The sequence below is a fragment of the Bos javanicus genome, chromosome 23 (genome assembly GCF_032452875.1).
Source record: "Bos javanicus breed banteng chromosome 23, ARS-OSU_banteng_1.0, whole genome shotgun sequence".
NCBI classification, from domain to species: Eukaryota; Metazoa; Chordata; class Mammalia; order Artiodactyla; family Bovidae; genus Bos; species Bos javanicus.
Window position 1 is genome coordinate 3671546 of NC_083890.1, and position 21238 is coordinate 3692783.

Here is a 21238-nt window from a genome sequence, read left to right on the forward strand (position 1 = left end):
TTTCTAAGAATTGGGGGATCTGAAAATCCCATACTTCATTCAGTGTTTCTGTTTTCATTGGGAGGCATAGTATATAGTGTGAAATTCTATGAAATTCTGTAGTCTTGTTTTCCCTTGTCTTTTAAAACCTAAAGTTGTGAATGAAGAAAAAATTAATTTCCAATGATTTTCTATTATGATTATTTAATATAAACTCATGTCCCATAAGAAACACTTGAGATCAGTCCTATTGAAATTTCACCCTTAATACTATAATGGATCATTGGTCTTCTTTAGATAAAGACCATGTTGCCTGGTGAACATCAGCAAGTTCTGAGTAATCTGCAGTCCCGTTTTGAAGATTTTCTTGAAGATAGCCAGGAATCCCAAATATTTTCAGGCTCAGATATAACACAACTGGAAAAGGAGGTTAATGTGTGCAAGCAGTATTATCAAGAACTCCTTAAATCTGCAGAAAGAGGTAAAGCATGGGAACCCTTGCCTTTTTTCCCGTGGGTGTTTAGTCCAGGCTGTTTTCTATTATCACTGGGACTCTCAGTCTTAGGTATAGTATGTCACTCAACCTGTAATAGGTAGAGACAGTTACTAAAGCATCAGATGGATGTTCGAGGTAGGAAGATTCAAGAAGGAATTCATTTTTTTCCAAATAATTAAGTAGTAAAAAGCTGCCAACCAAGTTGTATGACAGTGAATTCTTAATGCATCTACTTTTAACCATTTTCTCTAGTTTGCAGTGTAATGTTCAGAATGATATTTTAGTTTCAGACAAGTTTCAATTACTTTTTCATATGTCAAACTTGGATTTTTTTAAAGAATATTTTTTTTAAGAGAAGTTTTAGATTCACAGCAAAATTGAAAGCAAAGGGGAGAGGTTTCCTGTAACCAAACCTGGATTTTATATAGGGGTTGAAGGAAAAGATTTTGTCCTGTTAATGTTTGTTAAATATAAATTTTATTCCAAATTCTTGACGTCCATAAAACTTAGAGACCAAAAACACTTTAGTAGTAATACTCTAATTTTTTTAAAACATTATTCTTATAACTAATCTGCTACTAATATATTTCACATTTTTGTGAAAACAAAACAAACCAATGTATTACTTTCCTCAGACATCTTAAGTCAGATGTTGGTACTTGAAGTGGCATTAGGGAAGTTGTATTAAGTCTTTGTAAATTGTAAGGTCCACAGTTTCAAGGTTTATATCCTTGGTGTGGGTTTGTGGTGATAACTGGTAACATTAGTCTGACTAGCTATGTCTCAGTAATGGTAAAATTGCCTTATTAATTCATGAGCAAGAACGTCCAAACGTCAGAAAATGAGGAATTTTCTAAACATCATGTTTACTCTCACAGAGGAGCAAGAGGAATCGGCTTACAACCTCTACATTTCTGAAGTTCGAAACCTCAGGCTTCGGCTAGAGAGCTGTGAGGACCGTCTCATCAGACAGATCCGCACCCCGCTGGAGAGAGACGACCTGCATGAGAGCGTGTTCAGGATCTCGGAGCAGGAGGTGAGGCTGCGAGTGCGTGGGCCGAGGTCAGCGCAGATGGGGTCTCGCGACCTTCGCCGCTGACCCTGCGACCCCTCACGCGCGCTGTGCCGGGGCCACCTTGTGCGCTCTGACTGTGCTCACGGCTGACGGCAGACGAGGCTCCGTGGCTCAGCTCTGCCTCGCACTGGGTGAACGCGGAGCACTGCGTCCTCGCCGTTTACGTGGAGGCTGCAGGGCCTCTCCGTCGGGCACGTGCTGACGCACAGGCCCTAAACTAGGTGTTTGGGCCCGAGCGCTGTGCGGTGAGGGAGGGAATGACTGGTGGTAAAAGTAGACTGCCTCGGCTTCGTTTCTTTGGTAAAGAAAAAATAAAAATACGTAAATGTTTTGCAGCTAGAGACGATCATACTAGGTGAAGTAAGTCAGAAGGAGAAAGAAAGACACCATATGATATTGCTTATGTGTGGGATCCAAAATAGGACTCAGATGAACTTATCTACGAAATAGATACAGACTCAGACACAGAGAATGGACTTGTGGTTGCCCGGCGGGGGATGGAGTGGGAGTGCTGGATTAGCAAATGCAAGCTGTAGGATGAATACACTGGATAAACAGCAGGGGCCTGCTGTACAGCACAGGGAACTGCCTCCCACATCCTGTGATAAACCGTAATGGAAAAGAATAGGAAAAAAGGATGTATATATGTGTGTGACTGAATCACTTTGATGTACAGCGTAAATGAGCATGACGTTGTAAATCAACTGTGGTGCAGTTTAAAAAAAGAATATGTATTTACCTCAAGAGTAATAATGGGAAATGTGTGTTTTTAAAGTGTTTGAAGAAAGAGGCCCTGTCTAATCCTTATGGTTTGTTCTTTGTCGTGTAGAAACTAAAGAAAGAACTGGAGCGACTTAAAGATGATTTGGCCACGATCACAAGTAAATGTGAAGACTTTTTCAGTCAGGCGCCTGCCTCTGCCTCCACGCCCGCCTTGCGGTCTGAGCTCAGCGTGGTTGTCCAGAGCATGAACCATGTCTATTCCATGTCGTCCACCTACATAGAGAAGTATGGAACCACTGCCTTGATAGAAATCATCTAAGCTGACTTCATATAGCTGCCATTTATATACAGATGCTGTTTAGGCTGAAAATGTTAATTTTTAAGAATATAAAAAATTATTTTCTTTTCTTCAATTATTTTTATTTTTAGCTGTGTCAGTTGGTGCTAGTGGTAAAGAACCCGCCTGCCAATGCAGGAGACATAAGAGATGTGGGTTTGATTCCTGGGTTGGGAAGATCCCCTGGAGGAGGGCATGGCAACCCACTCCAGTGTTCTTGCCTGGAGAATCCTATGGACAGAGGAGCCTGATGGACTATGGTCCATCAGGTCGTAAAGAGTCAGACACGACTGAAGCGACTTTGTGTGCACGCGTGGATTTGCTTTCTGCACATGGGCTTTCTCTAGTTCAGCCAGTGGAGGCTACTCTTTGTTGTGGTGTGTGGGTTTCTCACTGTGGTGGCTTCTCTTGCTGTGGAGCACAGATTCCAGGCGCGTGGGCATCGCTAGTTGTGGCTCAGGAGCTTAGTGGCTCCACATTTTCCTGGACCAGGGATCAAGCCCATATCCCCTGCAATGGCAGGTGGGTTCTTACCCCCTGTACCACCAGCAAAATCCCTCAAATTTTTTTTCTTAGTAACAAATACGCTAAATATTTCTGTGGATTTATGATGCTGTTTCATGCTGAAAGGGAATGAGCATCAGAGACAAAAGCATTAATGATCTTCCCACATGTTCCCTGTAGTTTTGATAGCTCAGCTGTTACGGTCTGTTGAACTTACCTTCCAGTCTTGGTCTAAAGTAGCTTTGAAAGAAGCCCCTCTTCTGTTGGAATCTTCTGCTGAAGACAACTTGGGGGCATGGTGTGGATTCTATTAGATTGTTGCTGCTAAGTCGCTTCAGTCGTGTCTGACCCTGTGCAACCCCATTGACGGCAGCCCACCAGGCTCTCCGTCCCTGGGATTCTCCAGGCAAGAACACTGGAGTGGGTTGCCATTTCCTTCTCCAATGCATGAAAGTGAAAAGTGAAAGTGAAGTCGCTCAGTCGTGTCCGACTCTTAGCGACCCCATGGACTGCAGCCTACCAGGCTCCTCCATCCATGGGATTTTCCAGGCAAGAGTACTGGAGTGGGGTGCCATTGGCTTCTCTGATTAGATAGTTAGTGGGATGTTAATCTTTTAAAAAAATTTTTATTGAAATATAGTTGATTTACAAGGCTGTGTTAATTTCTGCTATACAGCAAAGTGACTGTTATACGTAGATATATTGTCTGTATCCCTTTCCATTATAGTTCATTATAGGGTGTTGAATACAGTTCCCTGTGCTGTACAATAGGACCTTGTGTCCATCCATCCTGTAGCCATAGCTTGCATCCGCTGACCCCACACCCCCACTGCACCTTCTCCCGGCGCCCCCTCCGCCTCCACAGGGCTGTTCTCTGTGCCTGTGAGTCAGCTTCTGTTTCACAGATGAGTTCCTTGCTGTCGTATTTTAGGTTTCACATATAGGTGATACCATGTGGCATTTGTCTGTCTCTTCCTGACTGACTGAGCGGGATGTGAACCTTGTAGTAAAAACTGTCTTTGTGCCGCATGAGGAACACACTGCATCACCCAGCCTCATGGTGCGTCAAGGCTGTACTGCGGGGAAATAAACACTTAACAGAAGGGGTGTTGTTTAATTATCTTTTTCAGGTTGAAAACGGTCAACTTGGTGTTAAAAAACACTCAAGCTGCAGAAGCCCTTGTCAAACTCTATGAAACTAAATTGTGTGAAGAGGAAGCAGTTATAGCTGACAAGAATAACATTGAGAATCTGATAAGTACTTTAAAGGTATGCGTCTCACTGCTGGCTGTTTTTAAGACTGTGCTCTAACAGTATTTCTCTAGAACTTGGCTCAGGTCTTCAGACATCAAGCATTAAATATATGAACTTGAATACTTCTCTATTCATTCCATATCTTTTCTCTGTAATACTATGACTTAATAAGTATGTTGATTCATTTTTAGTTTGAGATGAGTTCTTTTCATTTGAAGTTTTTATCTTTTTGACAGTAGATTTTTATACTCTGTTCATGTTGGCAGCAAGAGGAGTTGAAACTTAAAAGTAAATTGTTTGTAATTAGATGCCCCTGCAGAAAGAGGCAGTTATGTTAAGAAATTAAAGAGGTGAATAGATTAGTTAATCTAAGAAGGAAAAGGACGATAGTTGTACATGTATGTTTCTGTCCTTCCACTTATAAAGCCCTGAGTAAAGGTTTTGTAAAACAGTTGTGAAAAGTTGTTTCAGTGATTTTTTTTTAAAATTTTATTTTATTTTTAAACTTTACAATATTGTATTAGTTTTGCCAAATATCGAAATGAATCTGCTACAGGTATACCCCTGCTCCCCGTCCTGAACCCTCCTCCCTCCTCCCTCCCCATACCCTCCCTCTGGGTCGTCCCAGTGCACCAGCCCCAAGCATCCAGTATCATGCATTGAACCTGGACTGACGACTCGTTTCATACATGATATTATACATGTTTCAATGCCATTCTCCCAAATCTCCCCACCCTCTCCCTCTCCCACAGAGTCCATAAGACTGATCTATACATCAGTGTCTCTTTTGCTGTCTTGTACAGGGTTATTGTTACCATCTTTCTAAATTCCATATATATGCGTTAGTATACTGTATTGGTGTTTTTCTTTCTGGCTTACTTCACTCTGTATAATAGGTTCCAGTTTCATCCATCTCATTAGAACTGATTTAAATGTATTCTTTTTAATGGCTGAGTAATACTCCATTGTGTATATGTACCACAGCTTTCTTATCCATTCATCTGCTGATGGGCATCTAGGTTGCTTCCATGTCCTGGCTATTATAAACAGTGCTGCGATGAACATTGGGGTACACATGTCTCTTTCCCTTCTGGTTTCCTCAGTGTGTATGCCCAGCAGTGGGATTGCTGGATTTTTAATGCACATGTTCATTTTAAACAATGGGATCAGTAGATATATAAAAAATAAACAATGAAAAAGACTTACTGAGTTGGCAGACTTACTTATGGAATATGTTTTATTTTATTGATGTGCAAAATCTATTAGGCTGAACTTTACATATAATATTGTTATTTTTTTTTTAGGTCAAAGTATAGCCAAATATGACAATTTTATAAGGTTCAACCTAATGTAATATTTTGTATATGAAATATATTCTTTCCATTGTCTGATTTTATGTCAGTCATTTGTAAATGAGTTGTAAAATTAGGCAAGTGAAGTGTTTACCTGGTGAGCACCTTACACATTTTTATAACTTTGTAAATTGTTCCATTTTAGCAATGGAGATCTGAAGTGGATGAAAAGAGAGAGGTCTTCCATGAGCTGGAGGATGAGCTGCAGAGAGCAAAGACCATCAGTGATGAGATGTTTAAAACCTACAAAGAGCGTGACCTTGACTTTGACTGGCACAAAGAAAAAGCAGATCAGTTGGTTGAGAGATGGCAGAATGTTCATGTTCAGATTGACAACAGGTTAGTAGCCTTTTCATTCAGTTTTAGCTCAGATTTAATCTCTATATTCTGGGTAAAGTCTAAATATATTAGGCTTTCTACCCTCATATGTAATTCATTCCATAGAACAGTTACTTGTGTTAATTGCAAGAGCTGCGTCTAATTACATTTCTTTTTTATAGGATGGCCTTAAGCAAGATGCTTAACTTCCAAATGAGTACTTAGTCTAGCATTTGTAGTGTTAATCTACTTGCATTTTATGAAGGAAAAAACAATGCAGTTCTCTAGTTATTGCAAACTGGTAATATCCCAATAACCATGACTTAGTAATAGGAGCGTGAATCATGCATTTCCTAGGGTGGGAGGCAGTATCTATAGTAGGCAAGAAGGTAAAAGAAACTGAAATTGCCTGATGTTCATTCTAGCCAAAGATAAAAGAAAGTCAAGATCATTTGCCCAGTGACTGAAATAAAGAAGTGAAAGGAAATGGGATAGTTTTGGGGACGAAACAGAATAGTGTTCTTTCTCATTTATTTTTTATGTTTTTATTAATGTAGCTAAAATGCTTTTATAATATAGTGTCGTGTGTGACAAATACATTATTTTTAAATACACAGTAGCTAATCTCTAAAATACATGATCTGTAGGTTTAATGTAGTGGTTTTACAGTCATAGAGACTGGGTGTTCAGTTACAGCTCCTGAAACGTATTCTCTGAGTTCATGTTGAACCATTCATTACAACCAGGTCATGAGTTCAGAAGTGAAACTGTCATTGCTACAAGCTTTGGGTCTTCAAGACTTGCTGATTGTTTCCAGTTTTCCTGCTTTCCAGCTTTAGTCTCTTGGATTTGCCCCTAGAGCAGTCAGTACTAATAAACTGCACAAGTCCTGGAGAAAAGTTATTTGTATTCAACCCACAGCAGTGCAGGGGCCCTTGGAAATTGGCCTAGGGTGCTTCAGCCTTGAACTCTGGACACTCCCCTGTGGTGGCACTTAGGACAGTTAGTTTGTCCCTCCCTCCTCTTCTACATGTTCCAACTCCCTACTGGTTGCTCTTGAAAACTGGCTATTCTGTTGTGATCCTCTTAGGTTACGGGACTTGGAAGGCATTGGCAAGTCACTGAAGTACTACAGAGATATGTATCACCTGTTGGATGATTGGATCCAGCAAGTTGAAACTACTCAGAGGAAGATTCAAGAAAATCAGCCTGAAAATAGTAAAGCTCTGGCCACACAGTTGAATCAACAGAAGGTGTGCAAACATAGCTCCTCATGGTTGTGTCTGCATTTAGTCACTCATGACCTTGACCTTCCTTTCTCTTGTTAAGGCAGGAGGTCAGCAACTATTTCAAGGAAGACAGGAATAAATCATAAATGTTAAAAATGTGCTCTCAGACCTATATACATTACTTCTTTGATTTATTGGAGGTCAATTTTGAAACCATAAGGAATAAGAAAGTTTCATGTTGGGACAGTTCAAGTGTCTAATGATCACTGAGGTTAGATTAGGACCCTACATTTTAAAAAATGGTTAGTTGTAGAAAATTAAACAGCCACATTTGACAGAGTTAAATGCTTTGAGATTTTTGTTCCATCTTGAGGGGCCAGTAATTTCTAGCTCTCTTTAGGTCAAGATTAGGATTAAGGAGCAAAGGGTTTCAGGCCTACTTGTGGATAATTTCCATGGAGTTTAGTAATTTCTGCTTTGGAAGCCCCACGAGGAGGTGTCACGTAGTGGCTTGAACTTGAATGTTTGAACTTCACCCATAAGGCAGATGACATTAAGTGCTTTGGGGTAGAGGGAATTCCCTGGCAGTGCAGTGGTTAGGAATCTCTGCTTTCATTGCCGAGGACATGGGTTCAATCCCTGGTGTGGGAACTAAGATCCCATAGGCCAAGCGGTGCAGCCAGATAAATTAATTGATTAATAAAGGCTGTACTTAAAAGTAAAGTAGGGTAGAGAGCTGTAGTCTTAAGTGATGTAGGTATTAGTGCCTGAGATCTCAAGTTGTTGGACAGCATAGAATTCCTTGTTGCTTTTCTGCTAACCTGTGTGCATTTATAGATGCTGGTTTCTGAAATAGAAATGAAACAGAGCAAAATGGACGAGTGTCAGAAGTACGCAGAACAGTACTCCACTGCGGTGAAGGTGAGACTAGTTCCTTGCATCAGATTTCACGTTCAGGTGTTCAGGGGGATGTTTCCACAGTGCTCTTTAAAGCCTTCACGGGTTATTCAGTCTGTGTTGAAAAGTGAAACAGAGCATCTTCACTGTCACTTAACCTGTTAATTCTTCATGGAAACCTGAGTCATGTGAAAACCCCTGCTTCTTTACTTCTCTCTCCGTGTCACACACACGCACAGCTTGCCCACACCCCCATGTACACCAGGAGAAAATGTAGCTCTGTCATCTGCCTCTTTCTGCTTCACTTACTCCTTCCTTCCCTTCAAGCATTGCTGGAACACCCACCTAATCCTAACCCATTAGTCTGGGTTAGGATTCCATGTGAGTATTGCTGCAGTATTCCATGGAAGTATTGATGGAGTGTCCCTGGAAATATTGCTTGAATATCCATGCAGATATTGCTGTGATATTCCATGGAAGAACATCTCCCTTAGGGATGGTTCCCATGTGCTCTGAGTCACCCGCCACATCTCGGCTTTGGCCATTCGGATCTGCAGTCCCATTTTTTATCTAGAAGAAGGGGAGACTGAAAATAACTGGCACGTTGTTCCTAAATGTGTCCATGAGCTCCTAAAGGGACTTAGGAACTTTCCTGACCACCCTAAATGTTTCTGATTTTTATTACCACCTTGGAAACATCTCAGGATTGGATTGATTCCTGAAAATGTGTTTTTGCAATATTTTTTATTTAAAGTCATTCAGTGAAACTGGATTCCCTTTCTCTGCATCAAAGATCACTATAGAATGAAGCGTTAGTGCTTTGCCATGATTAATCTTACCGATATCTTCATGCAGGACTACGAATTACAAACGATGACCTACCGGGCCATGGTGGATTCGCAGCAAAAGTCTCCAGTGAAACGACGGAGAATGCAGAGCTCAGCAGATCTCGTCATTCAGGAGGTGGTAACCGTCTAGAGACAGGGAGCATGCAAAACAGAGACGCAGCACTCTAGCAGTTTTAGATTTATATATTTGTATTATGGTGAAATATACATAGTAGAAAATTCACCATCTTAATCATTTTTACGTGTAGACTTTAGTGACATTCAGTACCTTTGAAATGTTGTACAACTTTGATCACAATCCAAGTCCAGAGCAGTCCATCATTCCAAGTACCTGCTCTTTACCTATAACAATACGTTTTGTTAAGAGTTTTAAGAAGCTCTTTGAAAATCCTCATTCAAGATGAGTGAATTGCAGAGAATACTAAATGCCTGTTGCTCCTATGTGGTTATCGTTACTAGGAGTCATGAGCTTCCCTGCCCCAAAGCCTAATTAATGTTTTAATTATTACTTGGTGCTTGCTCAACTGATTTAGGGCAAATGGAGATTATGTTTCTATCATTTTGTTTTTCTTTACTTGTAGTTCATGGACCTGAGGACCCGATACACGGCTCTGGTCACCCTCATGACACAATATATTAAATTTGCTGGGGACTCATTGAAGAGACTGGAGGAGGAGGAGGTAACCATTAACCATGGGCAGGTCACTGGCAAGGAGCCATGAGGTGGCTTCATGATAAACTCACATGGTTGAGATCTGATGTATAAGTGATTAGTTATAAAATTACAGTGAAAAACAGTAGAGACCTGGCATTTTTTGGATTGTTACTGAGATTCCGTCAAATTGAAAAGCATTGCAAAAAAAGAAACAACCATTTTGGGGAACAAAAGAAAAACATTTTTATTTTCTCTCTGGGACTCTATCTAATATGAGAGGGTTAATGTCATAAATGGCTCTGTTTACATTATGGAATGTAGGCAGTTTAGCAGAATTTTCTCCAGTTTTCTTTGAAGTATAGTTACTACTGTTAGATGTCTGGAGAAATATTACATAAACAAATCTGTTTTATATCTTTTAAATTAATTTACATCTTCAAGGATTTAAAACAGAAACACCATTAAGTTAGAAGTAGCAGGTATTTATACAAAATGGTAATGCTTTTTAATAATTGAGGTGTTTTGTTTTTATTTTTGTCAAAAAGATATGGTATATATTAAAAAGACTATATGCATTTAATAATATATTCAGAAACCGAATAGGGAGTTATTCATGAATGTATGTTTTTATAAGAGGCTATTATATCTAATTTTGAAGGTATTATGCTGTGCTTTGTCATCTTGATATACTTTCTATTCCTGACCTCAGAACAGACAAAAATAGTCAATTGAATGCTATAATAAGTAAAGTGTGGGATATTGGCCATTTAAATTAGACCATTGTTGAAATTCTGAAGGTGATTGTACTTAGTATAACTCCATTCATATAATAAGAGGACCAAACTGGTAGCAAATGTCTAATAGATGTTGCTTTCTTAGTTTTTAAAAAAAGTGTGACTACTTTTGTAAACTATTTCTGTCTGTTCAGAGTTACTAGCACTAACATCGCTATTTGCAAGTCTTTATAACTAACTACCTTTGGGCTTAGAAAGGAGAACCAGAGTATTTTCACATCCAAATAATTGGCATACACTTCTCAACTATGAAAGGTCCACAGTTTTTTTACATTTTTAGTTTTTAAGAGATATTCCATTTTAAGTGGTAGGCAGATCTTTTAAATTGTATATTTAGTAGTTAAAGGTAAAATAAAATAAGTTAAGGCTTTCCTTTATTACTATGTATGTCTGATTGTACACGTATGAGCCACTGTGCTCAATTTATCTGATGGGGTAGAGTACCAGAAGTTGATAGACCCAAAAGAGATTTCAAAAAGCCTGAAATATATCTAAATTATGCTTGTCATCCTTTGACATGTTAAAGATTTATATTGAAGTGAAAGTCAAAATAATATAGTTTATGGAAGTCTGTGAAAGGACTATTATAATTTAGAATAGATTTTTATATTCTTGGTCTTAATAATGGAGTATCTTATAAAAGATACATAGCTCAATTTTCAGATTCCACAAAGAAGTGTTTCTGAAACTGGGTCTCTAAGACCCACATGCGAAATCTTGGTCAGAGAGCAGAATTTTCCATAATAAACATGGAATCAAAGAGGGAGCCATGTTAATTTCAAAGATAATACCAAATTAGCTACAGAAATATTAGTAGGGTATCTGTAATGGATATTTAATGGATAAAGAGATTTTTCTAGTCTGTGTTGACAGCAGAATATACTAATTGCTGAGATTAAGACAGCATGTCTCCTTGGGAAAAATTTAGTTAAAACTTGAAGTTATTTTATGTGAATAAGTTTGAGATACACAAGAGAGGAAATCAGTAATAGAACTAAATGATCTCTAGTAATTTTTCTGATCTTTGCTTAAAAAGATTATAGTTATCTAGGCAACATGAAATTAGCAGTCACTTAAATGATTCCAAGACACTGAGAGTTTAACTTCTTTTTTTTTTTCCTGAGAGAATTTTCATTTTTTTTAAACCTCAGACTATGACCAAGAAAAAAAAGAAAGGGACTCAAAACTTCTTCACAACAGCTAAGTTGGAAAGGAAATTTGATGAGAAATGAGAAAGACCCTTTTAGAAGTTGTCTACTCAAAATATTAATATATGGAATACTTTTAATGTCTAAGCAGATAAAATGCTTCAGTGTCATTAAGAGTTGACCCTGATAACAAACAGAGCACTAAATATTACAGACTGTGATGAGATTTGTTTTCATATGAATTCTTACTATAAATCATATTTAGGCTAGCAAAGGAAACAACCAAAATTCTCATCAAAATTATTGGCAATCATGTTATGAGAGGATGCAAAATAAGATGTGTGGTCTGTAATACAAATCAGATTCTTAAGATTTACTAAGGCGTTTCAATGAAAATAAAACCTGCTATTTAGAATAATTTCCCTCCTTCTGTTTAAGTTACTTCTAACTATAATGATTTTTAACTGATAATACAACACTAATAAGCTTATGATGTTAGTAAAGAGAAGTTAAATGTGACTATAAACTAGCTGTGATCACTTTGTTCTAGTCAAGTATGTTCCTCCCAGCTGAGATCGATTTGTAATCAATAGAGTGAACAAATTTTCCTAATTGGAGCTGAATTCCTAAGTATACTTTTATAAGCATTTATATTTAACACATATCTTTATGTTTGTGGAGTATCTGAAGGTACTTGTCAAGGTGGATTCATATGGGCCATGTCATTAATGACAGCAACAAAGTCTGTGAGTATATGAAGCACGTCTTCTCTAAAGCCACCAGGACTATGGCTGCCTTTGCATTAGCAATTCTGATTATTGTAAGTATCATAGTAGGGCAAATATAAATTAGTGAGGAATTAGATTTTAGAAAATTATAAATTTTTATATAATTTCCTCCTTCCTCCTGTTAAGTATTGTTTCCTCAGTTGGCTCTTAGTTCCAGAGTTCTGTATCTTCTTTCTTTTAGATATCATTTTTAATTTCTTTTGGGCTAGAAACTGAAGACAATTCTCTCATGTTGTTCAGTTCCTATGTTCTTAGCTCGTAGGACTAGGTTGTGTGTGAGTGAAAGAGGACTGCTATGAGAACTGTTGTTCCTACTTTGTCATCTGCCTGTTTTGCATGGGTTTTCAAAATTACTGAAGTTTTCTAGACCTCAGTGTCCTCATCTGAGGTGAGAGTCAGGCTGTAAGGTTCCTTCTTGCTCTAAAATCCTGAGCTAGCAAATTTTAAAAGCAAAATTATCCGTAAGAGGCAAAAAAGAAAAAGAAAGATTCCTTGGCTTAGAAAAGCCGCCACACAGGGTTTGTGGTTTCCCCCCACTGCTGACTTCCTGAAGCTCCTTCTCTGGTGGCGGTGGCGGGGCTCGGGCTGCCTTGGGTCTCCCTCCCCGTTGTCGGTCCTTTGGCGAGCGCTGCTCTGGACGCCTGCAGACGGGCTGGGGCGGCGCGGGTCTGACCCTTCTGAACGTCTCTCGTAGATGCAGAGGCGTCAGGAGGCTTCAGAGCAAGGGGTGTACTCAGACCTGCTCCAGCGGCAGGAGGCGACCGTGCGGGAGAACCGCCAGCTCGCGGGGAAGATCACAGAGCTGGAGAAGGTGCTGGCCGAGCTCGAGAGGCAGAAGTCCCGGGCGGAGCAGGAGCTCCCCAGAGTCCGGGAGGAGGCGGAGGACGCGCTGAGGAGGCAGCGCAGGGACGCGGCGGACATCGCGCTGCAGAAAGTGCGCGCGGAGAGCGAGGCCCAGCGGTACCGTCAGGAGCTGCAGGCGGTGGAGCGCGACCTGCGCGGCTTCCGGGAGCAGCTGGCGGAGCACAGCGCTGCCCAGAGGGCGCTGGAGGAGCGCCTGACCAGGAAGGACTGCAGCCTCCAGGAGCTCGAGCGGCAGAGGGGCGAGCTCATGGCGGAGCTGAGGAGGAAGAAGGCCCACGAAGCCGAACTCCTGGAGCTGATGGAACGGATGGAGAAAGACCTCACGTTCCGGAAGCAGGCGGCAGAGAAGCAGCTGGAGGGAAAGCAGAAAATCGACTCAGAAGCCCGAAGAACAGTAACAGAAATGCAGCATCCGTGCAGAGAAAGCGCGCACCCAGCTTGTCCGAATGCCGAGGCGAAGGACCTGAAGGAGCAGGTGGATGAGCTGATGGCGGCCAACAGGAGGGCCGAGCAGGACGTGAGGAAGCTGAAGTGTGAACTCGGCGCCCTGCAGCTCGAAAAAACCTCCTCGGAGGAGAAGGCCCGCTTGCTCAAAGAGAAACTGGATGAGACCAACAAGTCCCTGAGGTGCCTGAAGCTGGAACTGGAAAGGAAGGACCAGGCCGAGGAGGGGTACTCGCGGCAGCTCCAGGAGCTGGGCAGGCAGCTGAGCCAGACCACGGGGAGGGCTGCGGAGGTCAGGCAGGAGGCTGCCGACCTCACGAGGATGAAGCACAGCTATGAGCTGGAACTGGAGTCGCTGCAGCAGGAGCGGGGCAAGCTCCAGAGGGAGGGGGACCGGATCAGCAGGACGCAGGCTGCCGCCGAGAAGAGCATGCAGCATCTAAACTCACAGGTTACTTCTCCACAGGATAGCAAGGTGTCCTCTAGAGAAAGAGCATGGTCCTGCCAGAGAACGCCAGATAACCTGAAAGAGCAGTTTGAGAAAAGTCACGCACAGTTGCTTCAGAATATTCAAGCCGAAAAGGAGAATAACGAGAAAATCCAAAAGCTGAAAGAGGAATTGGAGAGAAGTAATGAGCGTGCAGACAAGCTTAGGCACAAGGTGGAGGAGCTCACCAGGCAGAATAACCAAACCAAGTTAACGATGCAGAGAATTCAGGCAGAATCGGCAGACGTGGTCTTAGAGAAACAAGCCATCCAGCAAAGATGTGAAACACTGAAACTCCAGGCGGATGGTTTCAAAGACCAGCTTCGCACCACCACCGAGCACTTGCACAAACAGACCAAAACGGAACAGGATTTCCAAAGGAGAATCAAATGCCTGGAAGAAGACCTGGCCCAGAGTCAGCATTTAGTGAGTGAATTCAAGCAGAAGTGTGACCAGCAAGACCGCATCATCCAGAACACAGAGAAGGAGGTGCGGAGTCTGAGCGCGGAGCTGAGCGCATCGAAAGAGGAGAAGCGCCTCGGGGAGCAGACGGTGCAGAGGCAGCGGGCGCAGGTGCAGGACCTGAACAACAGGCTGAAGAAGGTGCAAGACGAACTGCACTTAAAGACCCTAGAGGAGCAGGTGACCCACAGGAAGATGGTTCTGTTTCAGGAAGAGTCTGAGAAATTTAAGCGTTCTGCAGAGGAGTTTCGGAAGAAGATGGAAAAATTGATGGACTCCAAAGATATTACAGAACGTGATATTTCGGGCATCCAGCTGGACTTCGTGTCTCTGCAGCGGGAAAACAGCAGGGCTCAAGAGAATGCCAGGCTCTGTGAGACAAACATCCAAGAACTTGAGAAGCAGCTCCAGCAGTATCGCCAGCAGATGCACCAAGGGCAGGATGGGCAGGCCCATCACTATCAGAAGTGTCGGAAGCTGGAGGAAGAGCTGGTGGCCCAGAAGCGGGAGGTGGAAAACCTGAAGCAGAAGATGGACCAGCAGATAAAGGAGCACGAGCATCAGTTAGTGGTGCTCCAGGGTGAAATCCAGAAAAAGAACACAGCCATCAAGCCAGACCCTGAGATGGCAGGGAAAGAGGGTCCGGGCCCCAGGGACCTCCCCTCCACTCCCCCCGTGTCTGGGGTCCCTCTGCAGAGGTGGACTCAGGAACCACAGCCCTCGGAGGAAAGATGGCAGCGTTGGGGTGCAGAGAATGTACAGAAGGAGGTCCAGGGCAGGCCATCAGGGGCTCCAGTTGAGAAAGAGAAAATCCAGCAGTGCTACTCGGAGTACTTTTCTCAAACAAGCACCGAGTTACAGATAACTTTTGATGAGACGAACCCCATTGCAAGACTGTCAGAAATTGAGAAGCTAAGAGATCAAGCTCTGTGTAATTCCAGACCCGCCATCAGGTGTCAAGATGACAAGTATGAAATAGACCTGGTGACGCTTCTGGCGCCCTTCGAGGTATTACCTGGGTTCTGGGACTTTTACCAGTTACCCTCTGTCAAGTTTTCGCTCTTGTTTCCTTTCTCTGCTAGGCTGTATTCTTTTAGCCATATTGAATGTGATTGGCTGTTTGTAGTTCCGACAGAAAATCATGCTATCATTTTCTAGTGATTTACCTGAATCTTTATTACAAACCATAGTCTTTAGTTTTTAAATGCTTAAGATGAAAAACACAGATGGCATGGCTATCCTGTTGGTATCAAAAGGGATTCTATTCTGAAAAATTTGACCCTAAAGAAAACTAGAAAAAGCAAGCAGTTAGTTTTAATTTCTAACACATTCTGTGGACAGGTTTCATCTCCCATCTTTTTCAGATATACCATTTTAATACTTAATAGTCATCTAAAGTTTAAACTTCAGACTCTCAAAATAGCATTCCTTATTCATGAACCCTCTGGGGCTTAACAGTTTTTTTCTCTTATGTAATCTTTGTTATGCTAAGAATTATATTTGGATTAGGAGTGGGTAACGTGAGAACGTTCTTTAGATGACTTTTAACATCTTGTAAATTCCTGTTACAGATAGCTAAGAGCAAGCCGTGTGCTATGCGTGCGGAAGTCACAGCATTAAAGCAAGAGAAGAATCCAGCCCCTGGCAGTGATGAATGGATGCTCGAAGGGTGCAGGGCAGCGGGTGGGCTCAAGAGAGATTTTCTAAACAAAAACTCAGAACCAGAGACCTTTCAGAACTTTGATGGTGATCACGCATGCTCGGTCAGGGATGATGAGTTTCAGTTCCAAGGGCTCCGGCACACCGTGACAGCCAGGCAGTTGGTTGAGGCTAAGCTTCTGGACATGAAAACAGTTGAGCAGCTGCGACTTGGTCTTAAGACCATTGAAGAAGTTCAGAAAACTCTGAGCAAGTTTTTGACAAAAGCCACTTCCATCGCAGGGCTTTACCTGGAATCCACAAAAGAAAAGATTTCCTTTTCCTCAGCTGCCAAGAAAATCATCATTGACAAGATGATGGCTTTAGCGTTTTTAGAAGCTCAGGCGGCCACAGGTTTCATAATTGACCCCGTTTCAGGGCAGACCTATTCTGTTGAGGATGCAGTCCTGAAAGGTGTGGTTGACCCTGAATTTAAAATCAGGCTCCTTGAGGCAGAGAAGGCAGCCCTGGGCTATCCATGTTCCTCTAAGGTGCTGTCAGTGTTTCAGGCCATGGAAAATAGAATGGTTGATAGACAGAGGGGCAAACATATATTGGAGGTGCAGATCGCCAGTGGGGGCGTCATCGACCCCACAAGGGGCATTCGGGTTCCCCCAGAAATTGCCCTGCAGCAAGGACTGCTAAATAATGCCATCCTGCAGTTTTTACATGAGCCCTCCAGCAATAGCCGCGTCTTCCCTAATCCCAATAACAAGCAAGCCCTGTATTACTCGGAATTACTGCGCATGTGTGTCTTTGATGTAGACAGCCAGTGCTTTCTGTTTCCGTTTGGGGAGAAGAACATTTCCAATCTCAATGTAGCAAAAACTCACAGGATTGCTGTTGTAGATACTAGGACGGGAGCAGAGCTGACTGCCTACGAGGCTTTCCAGAGAACCCTGATTGAGAAAAGTACATACCTGGAGCTCTCGGGGCAGCAGTATCAGTGGAAGGAAGCCACGTTTTATGAGTCCTATGGGCAGCCTTGTCACATGCTGACTGATGCTAAGACCGGATTACAGTTCAGTATCAGCGAGGCTGTAGAGCAGGGAACTATCGACAAAGCCGCCATCAAAAAGTATCAGGAAGGCCTCCTCACGCTCACAGAACTTGCCGATTCCTTGCTGAGCCGGTTGGTCCCCAAGAAGGATGTGCACAGTCCTATTGCGGGTTACTGGCTGACGTCCAGCGGGGAAAGGATCTCTGTGCTGAAGGCCTCCCGTCGGAATCTGATCGATCGGATTACTGCCCTCCGATGCCTTGAAGCCCAAGTCAGCACCGGGGGCATCATCGACCCGCTGACCGGCAAGAGGTACCGGGTGGCCGAGGCCTTGCACAGAGGCCTGGTGGACGAGGGCTTTGCCCAGCAGCTGCGGCAGTGCGAGCTAGTGGTCACGGGGGTCAGCCACCCTGTCACCAACAAAGTGATGTCCGTGGTGGAAACTGTGGGTGCAAACATCATCAGTAAGGACATGGGAATCCGATGTCTAGAATTTCAGTACCTGACAGGGGGCCTGATGGAGCCCCAGGCTCAGTCCCGCTTGTCCATTGAAGAAGCTCTGCAAGTAGGGATTATAGATGTCTTCATTGCTACGAAGCTCAAAGATCAAAAGTCCTATGTCAGAAACATCCTGTGTCCCCAGACGAAAAGAAAGCTGACATACAAAGAAGCCTTAGAAAAAGCCGATTTTGATTTCCACACAGGACTTAAACTCCTAGAAGTGTCTGAACCCTTGATGACAGGAATTTCCAGCCTCTATTATTCTTCGTAACAGGGCATGTTCACATAAGCAGTCATACGGGAAATGCTGTGTTAGTTCTCATTGCTGTGCCCACAGCTTAATGATAAGATCCACGCTCTGGTCACTGTCACACGCTGGAAGCACCCTCAGTTTCTTGAGGGCTGGAAACACTGACTGCTCAGAAAAGAGAAAACTTTTCATTTATAATTTTTTTTTAAATAAAGTTTTATTGGAACGCAGACACACTCTTATGTACATACTGTCTTTGGCTTACTTTTGGGCACAAGGACAGAGTTGAGTAGTTCTGACAGTGACCGTATGGCTCCCAGAGCCTGAAATACTTGTCCTCTGGTCCTTTACAAAACACAGTTGCTGTCTCCTGATCTGGAAGAAATTTGCATCGCTCCTCTAGACTAAATGTCAGGTTACTTGGATTTTAGACTCCAATCTGCCTGAGAGAGAATATGTTTAAAATTGAAAATAACAAAATATTTACTGCTCTTCATAATGGTTCCATTTAGCTTTGAGATTTGTTTTTTGAACTCCTACCCACAGTAAAATAAAAGTATTTTACCTGAAATATGAGACAAGCTTGAGAAATATCACTGAGTTTACAGCATCCTTACTTCAGAATTCTGCATCCCTGATGGGATCCAGCCTGCTATTAGGGTTCCCATTTGTTCAAGGATTCATTACACTCACCGAAAGAACACTTCAAAAGCACCATGAAATCCAAGGGGAAATGTGTATTTGTTCCCATATCCGTGAAGCTGTGGTGGTTCAGATCACCTTGAAAAATGCATGTTTTTAGTTTTTCTGTATGTTGTAATCTACGTATAATATGTTTACCACCATCTCCCATTTCTAGTTGCAACTTTGTAATTAAAAGCAGCGTTGTGAGTGGTTTACCTGCTGCAGGAGGGGGAAGGTTTTTCTTAGTTCTGTGTGTTTTTTTTTGTCTTTTGTAGACTTCATTTTTTCAGCATGCCATTGTCTTAGATTTTTCTGTCTAGAGAATTCTGATTGTAATGCTAATGCAAAGGCAGCGATTCAAAGAGTGCTTCATGAATAAAGTTGAGTTTTTGAATATGTCATGTTAATAGACCAGCTGGGAGGTTAGATTGATCATTCAAAAGTGTTTGTCACAGTTTGCTTTACTACCCTAAATTTTTGGAAGTACATCTGCCACGTGATGTGTTGAATGTGGATAAGTGAATGAATAAAATATCTCAGTAACCTGTGTGTGATGAAAAAAATATTTTTACATCCTTGTTTTCTGTGAAGTGATTAATAGTTTGGTCATTTACTGGAATATGTCTTTTTTTTTTTTTTAAATCACTCACACCCATCAGAAGTCACTGGAAGAAGAAAAGAAAGAGCATGTTGAAAAAGTCAAAGAATTACAAAAATGGGTATCAAATATCAGCAAGACATTGAGAGATGGAGAGAAGGCTGGAAAGTCTTCCTTTTCTAAGCAAAAGGTATTCACCGAGATCCTGGTTTACTAATAATTACAGTGATAAGAATTTACTGAGTCGATATAGTCCATCTAAAAAATACTTTTAATTCTTTAGTTTTCCCCATTTCTTTGGGCAACTATAAATGAAGATCAGAGAGGTTCAGTAACTTCCCCAAGGAAGCACAGTATGTGGCAGAAGACGCGCTCTCTGCTCCAAATTCTGAACTTTATCAGTACTAATCTCACTGTTAGTCAGCCAATATGTGGCCTGGTCCTCCTCACAGTGAGCTCTGCTTCTTGGTCTTTGTGATAAGCACTGCTGGAGAGCAGAGTCACTCTCTTTTGTGCCCTGAGTATATCCACGCACTCTTGTGTCATAAAGAGATGCAGGTTCCTTCTTACAATGTGAACAACAAGTTTCCAGAAGAACAAAACACAAACCAAGATGACAACCTGTGAGGATTGAAATTAGTTGTGCTTTTCTGGATCTTTTCTATCTCCTAAAGAAAACAACTGCCCTCCACCAGGAATTCTAGGTTCTTTCCCTCTCCTAATGAAGCCTTCAGTTCTGTGGGCTAAACTTGTCTACTTGGCTTCGGTTGACTGGCTACCTCTTGTGAGATGTTACTGCTCCGAGGTGTCCATTGGAATGCCCCACCTGATGCTCCTAGGGGACTGGATTAAATTAAGCAGGGTTACTGTTGCTGGTGATAGCATTGGAATTGCTGGTTTATTTAAAAAAAATAAACCTCTGCTAAGTTAAGCAGCATTTTTCTGGGGTACGTTTCCTATAGTGCCCTCCTGACCTGTGGAAATCACAGAGGTGCTCAGTAGCTTTTTACCTTCAAGCTCTGCATCGACACACACTTGTCATCACTTGAAACAGACATTGTTGGCATAATCTAATAGTGGAGAACTTCAGTATCTTGTCAAATTTCACCTGTGGTGCCAGGCAGGTGTGCCATCTCTGAGGTTCCCCCAGGAGAGGTTTATAAACCTGAGTATTTGCTTGAATTCTCATTCAGTTGAAATCAAGCCAGCTTAGCTCATAGTCTAGCAAACTGCATTTTATAGAGTGTAGAGGAAATAAGTTGGAAAACACAATTACATTGAGTGTTTTAAACCTAAAGCCATCAAAGTGAATGTGAATATTTAGTTTAAAACATCTTAATTTCCCCCCTATTAAACAGGAAAATAATTAAAATAGGGACACAGACCTTAGCAAGGATTTCTTTGTGGAGAACAAGTTTCTTCTGAGGAATGTGGTTTATGAACCCTTGGTATTTCTTCATTCTGTGGTTAGGAGTGCTCCCAAGTTTTATAGATCAGTTTCAGGTTTACACCTGGCAGACATAAGAATAGATACTTTGCCAGTGCAGATTGTGGCCTCAGTTGCAAATCTTGAATTACTCTTGGTCACTCTATTAAAGGAAATTTCAGGTAATTTGATGTCAATAATAAGTGTCTCTCAAAAAATTAGTATGGCCTCATGCTTTCCTCTAACCACAAAAAATAGACTTTAAAATGATTCTCAATAGTATATGTCTGGGGAATATATACCTTTTCATTGCCCCATCACTTAAAAGAATGGTAATTACTTTCTGACGTTGTTGTTTAATCACTAAGTGGTATCCGACTCTTCTGCCACCCCGTGGGCCATAGCCTACCAGCCTCCACTTGTCCAT

The 21238-nt window shown here is 41.9% G+C and overlaps 1 protein-coding gene across 22 annotated transcripts in view; it reads left to right on the forward strand.

Moving 5' to 3' along the window:
• Window positions 1-21238, forward strand: part of DST (dystonin) — a 519362-nt gene that overhangs the window by 334804 nt on the left and 163320 nt on the right. For all 22 annotated transcript variants that reach the window (XM_061397801.1, XM_061397789.1, XM_061397783.1 and 19 more), the window contains 10 exons: window positions 277-460; window positions 1354-1511; window positions 2380-2558; window positions 4245-4383; window positions 5866-6059; window positions 7129-7291; window positions 8105-8188; window positions 9020-9127; window positions 9594-9692; window positions 19447-19575. In XM_061397801.1, coding sequence (XP_061253785.1) covers window positions 277-460; window positions 1354-1511; window positions 2380-2558; window positions 4245-4383; window positions 5866-6059; window positions 7129-7291; window positions 8105-8188; window positions 9020-9127; window positions 9594-9692; window positions 19447-19575 — 1437 coding nt within the window. The remainder of the gene's footprint in view (window positions 1-276; window positions 461-1353; window positions 1512-2379; window positions 2559-4244; window positions 4384-5865; window positions 6060-7128; window positions 7292-8104; window positions 8189-9019; window positions 9128-9593; window positions 9693-19446; window positions 19576-21238) is intronic.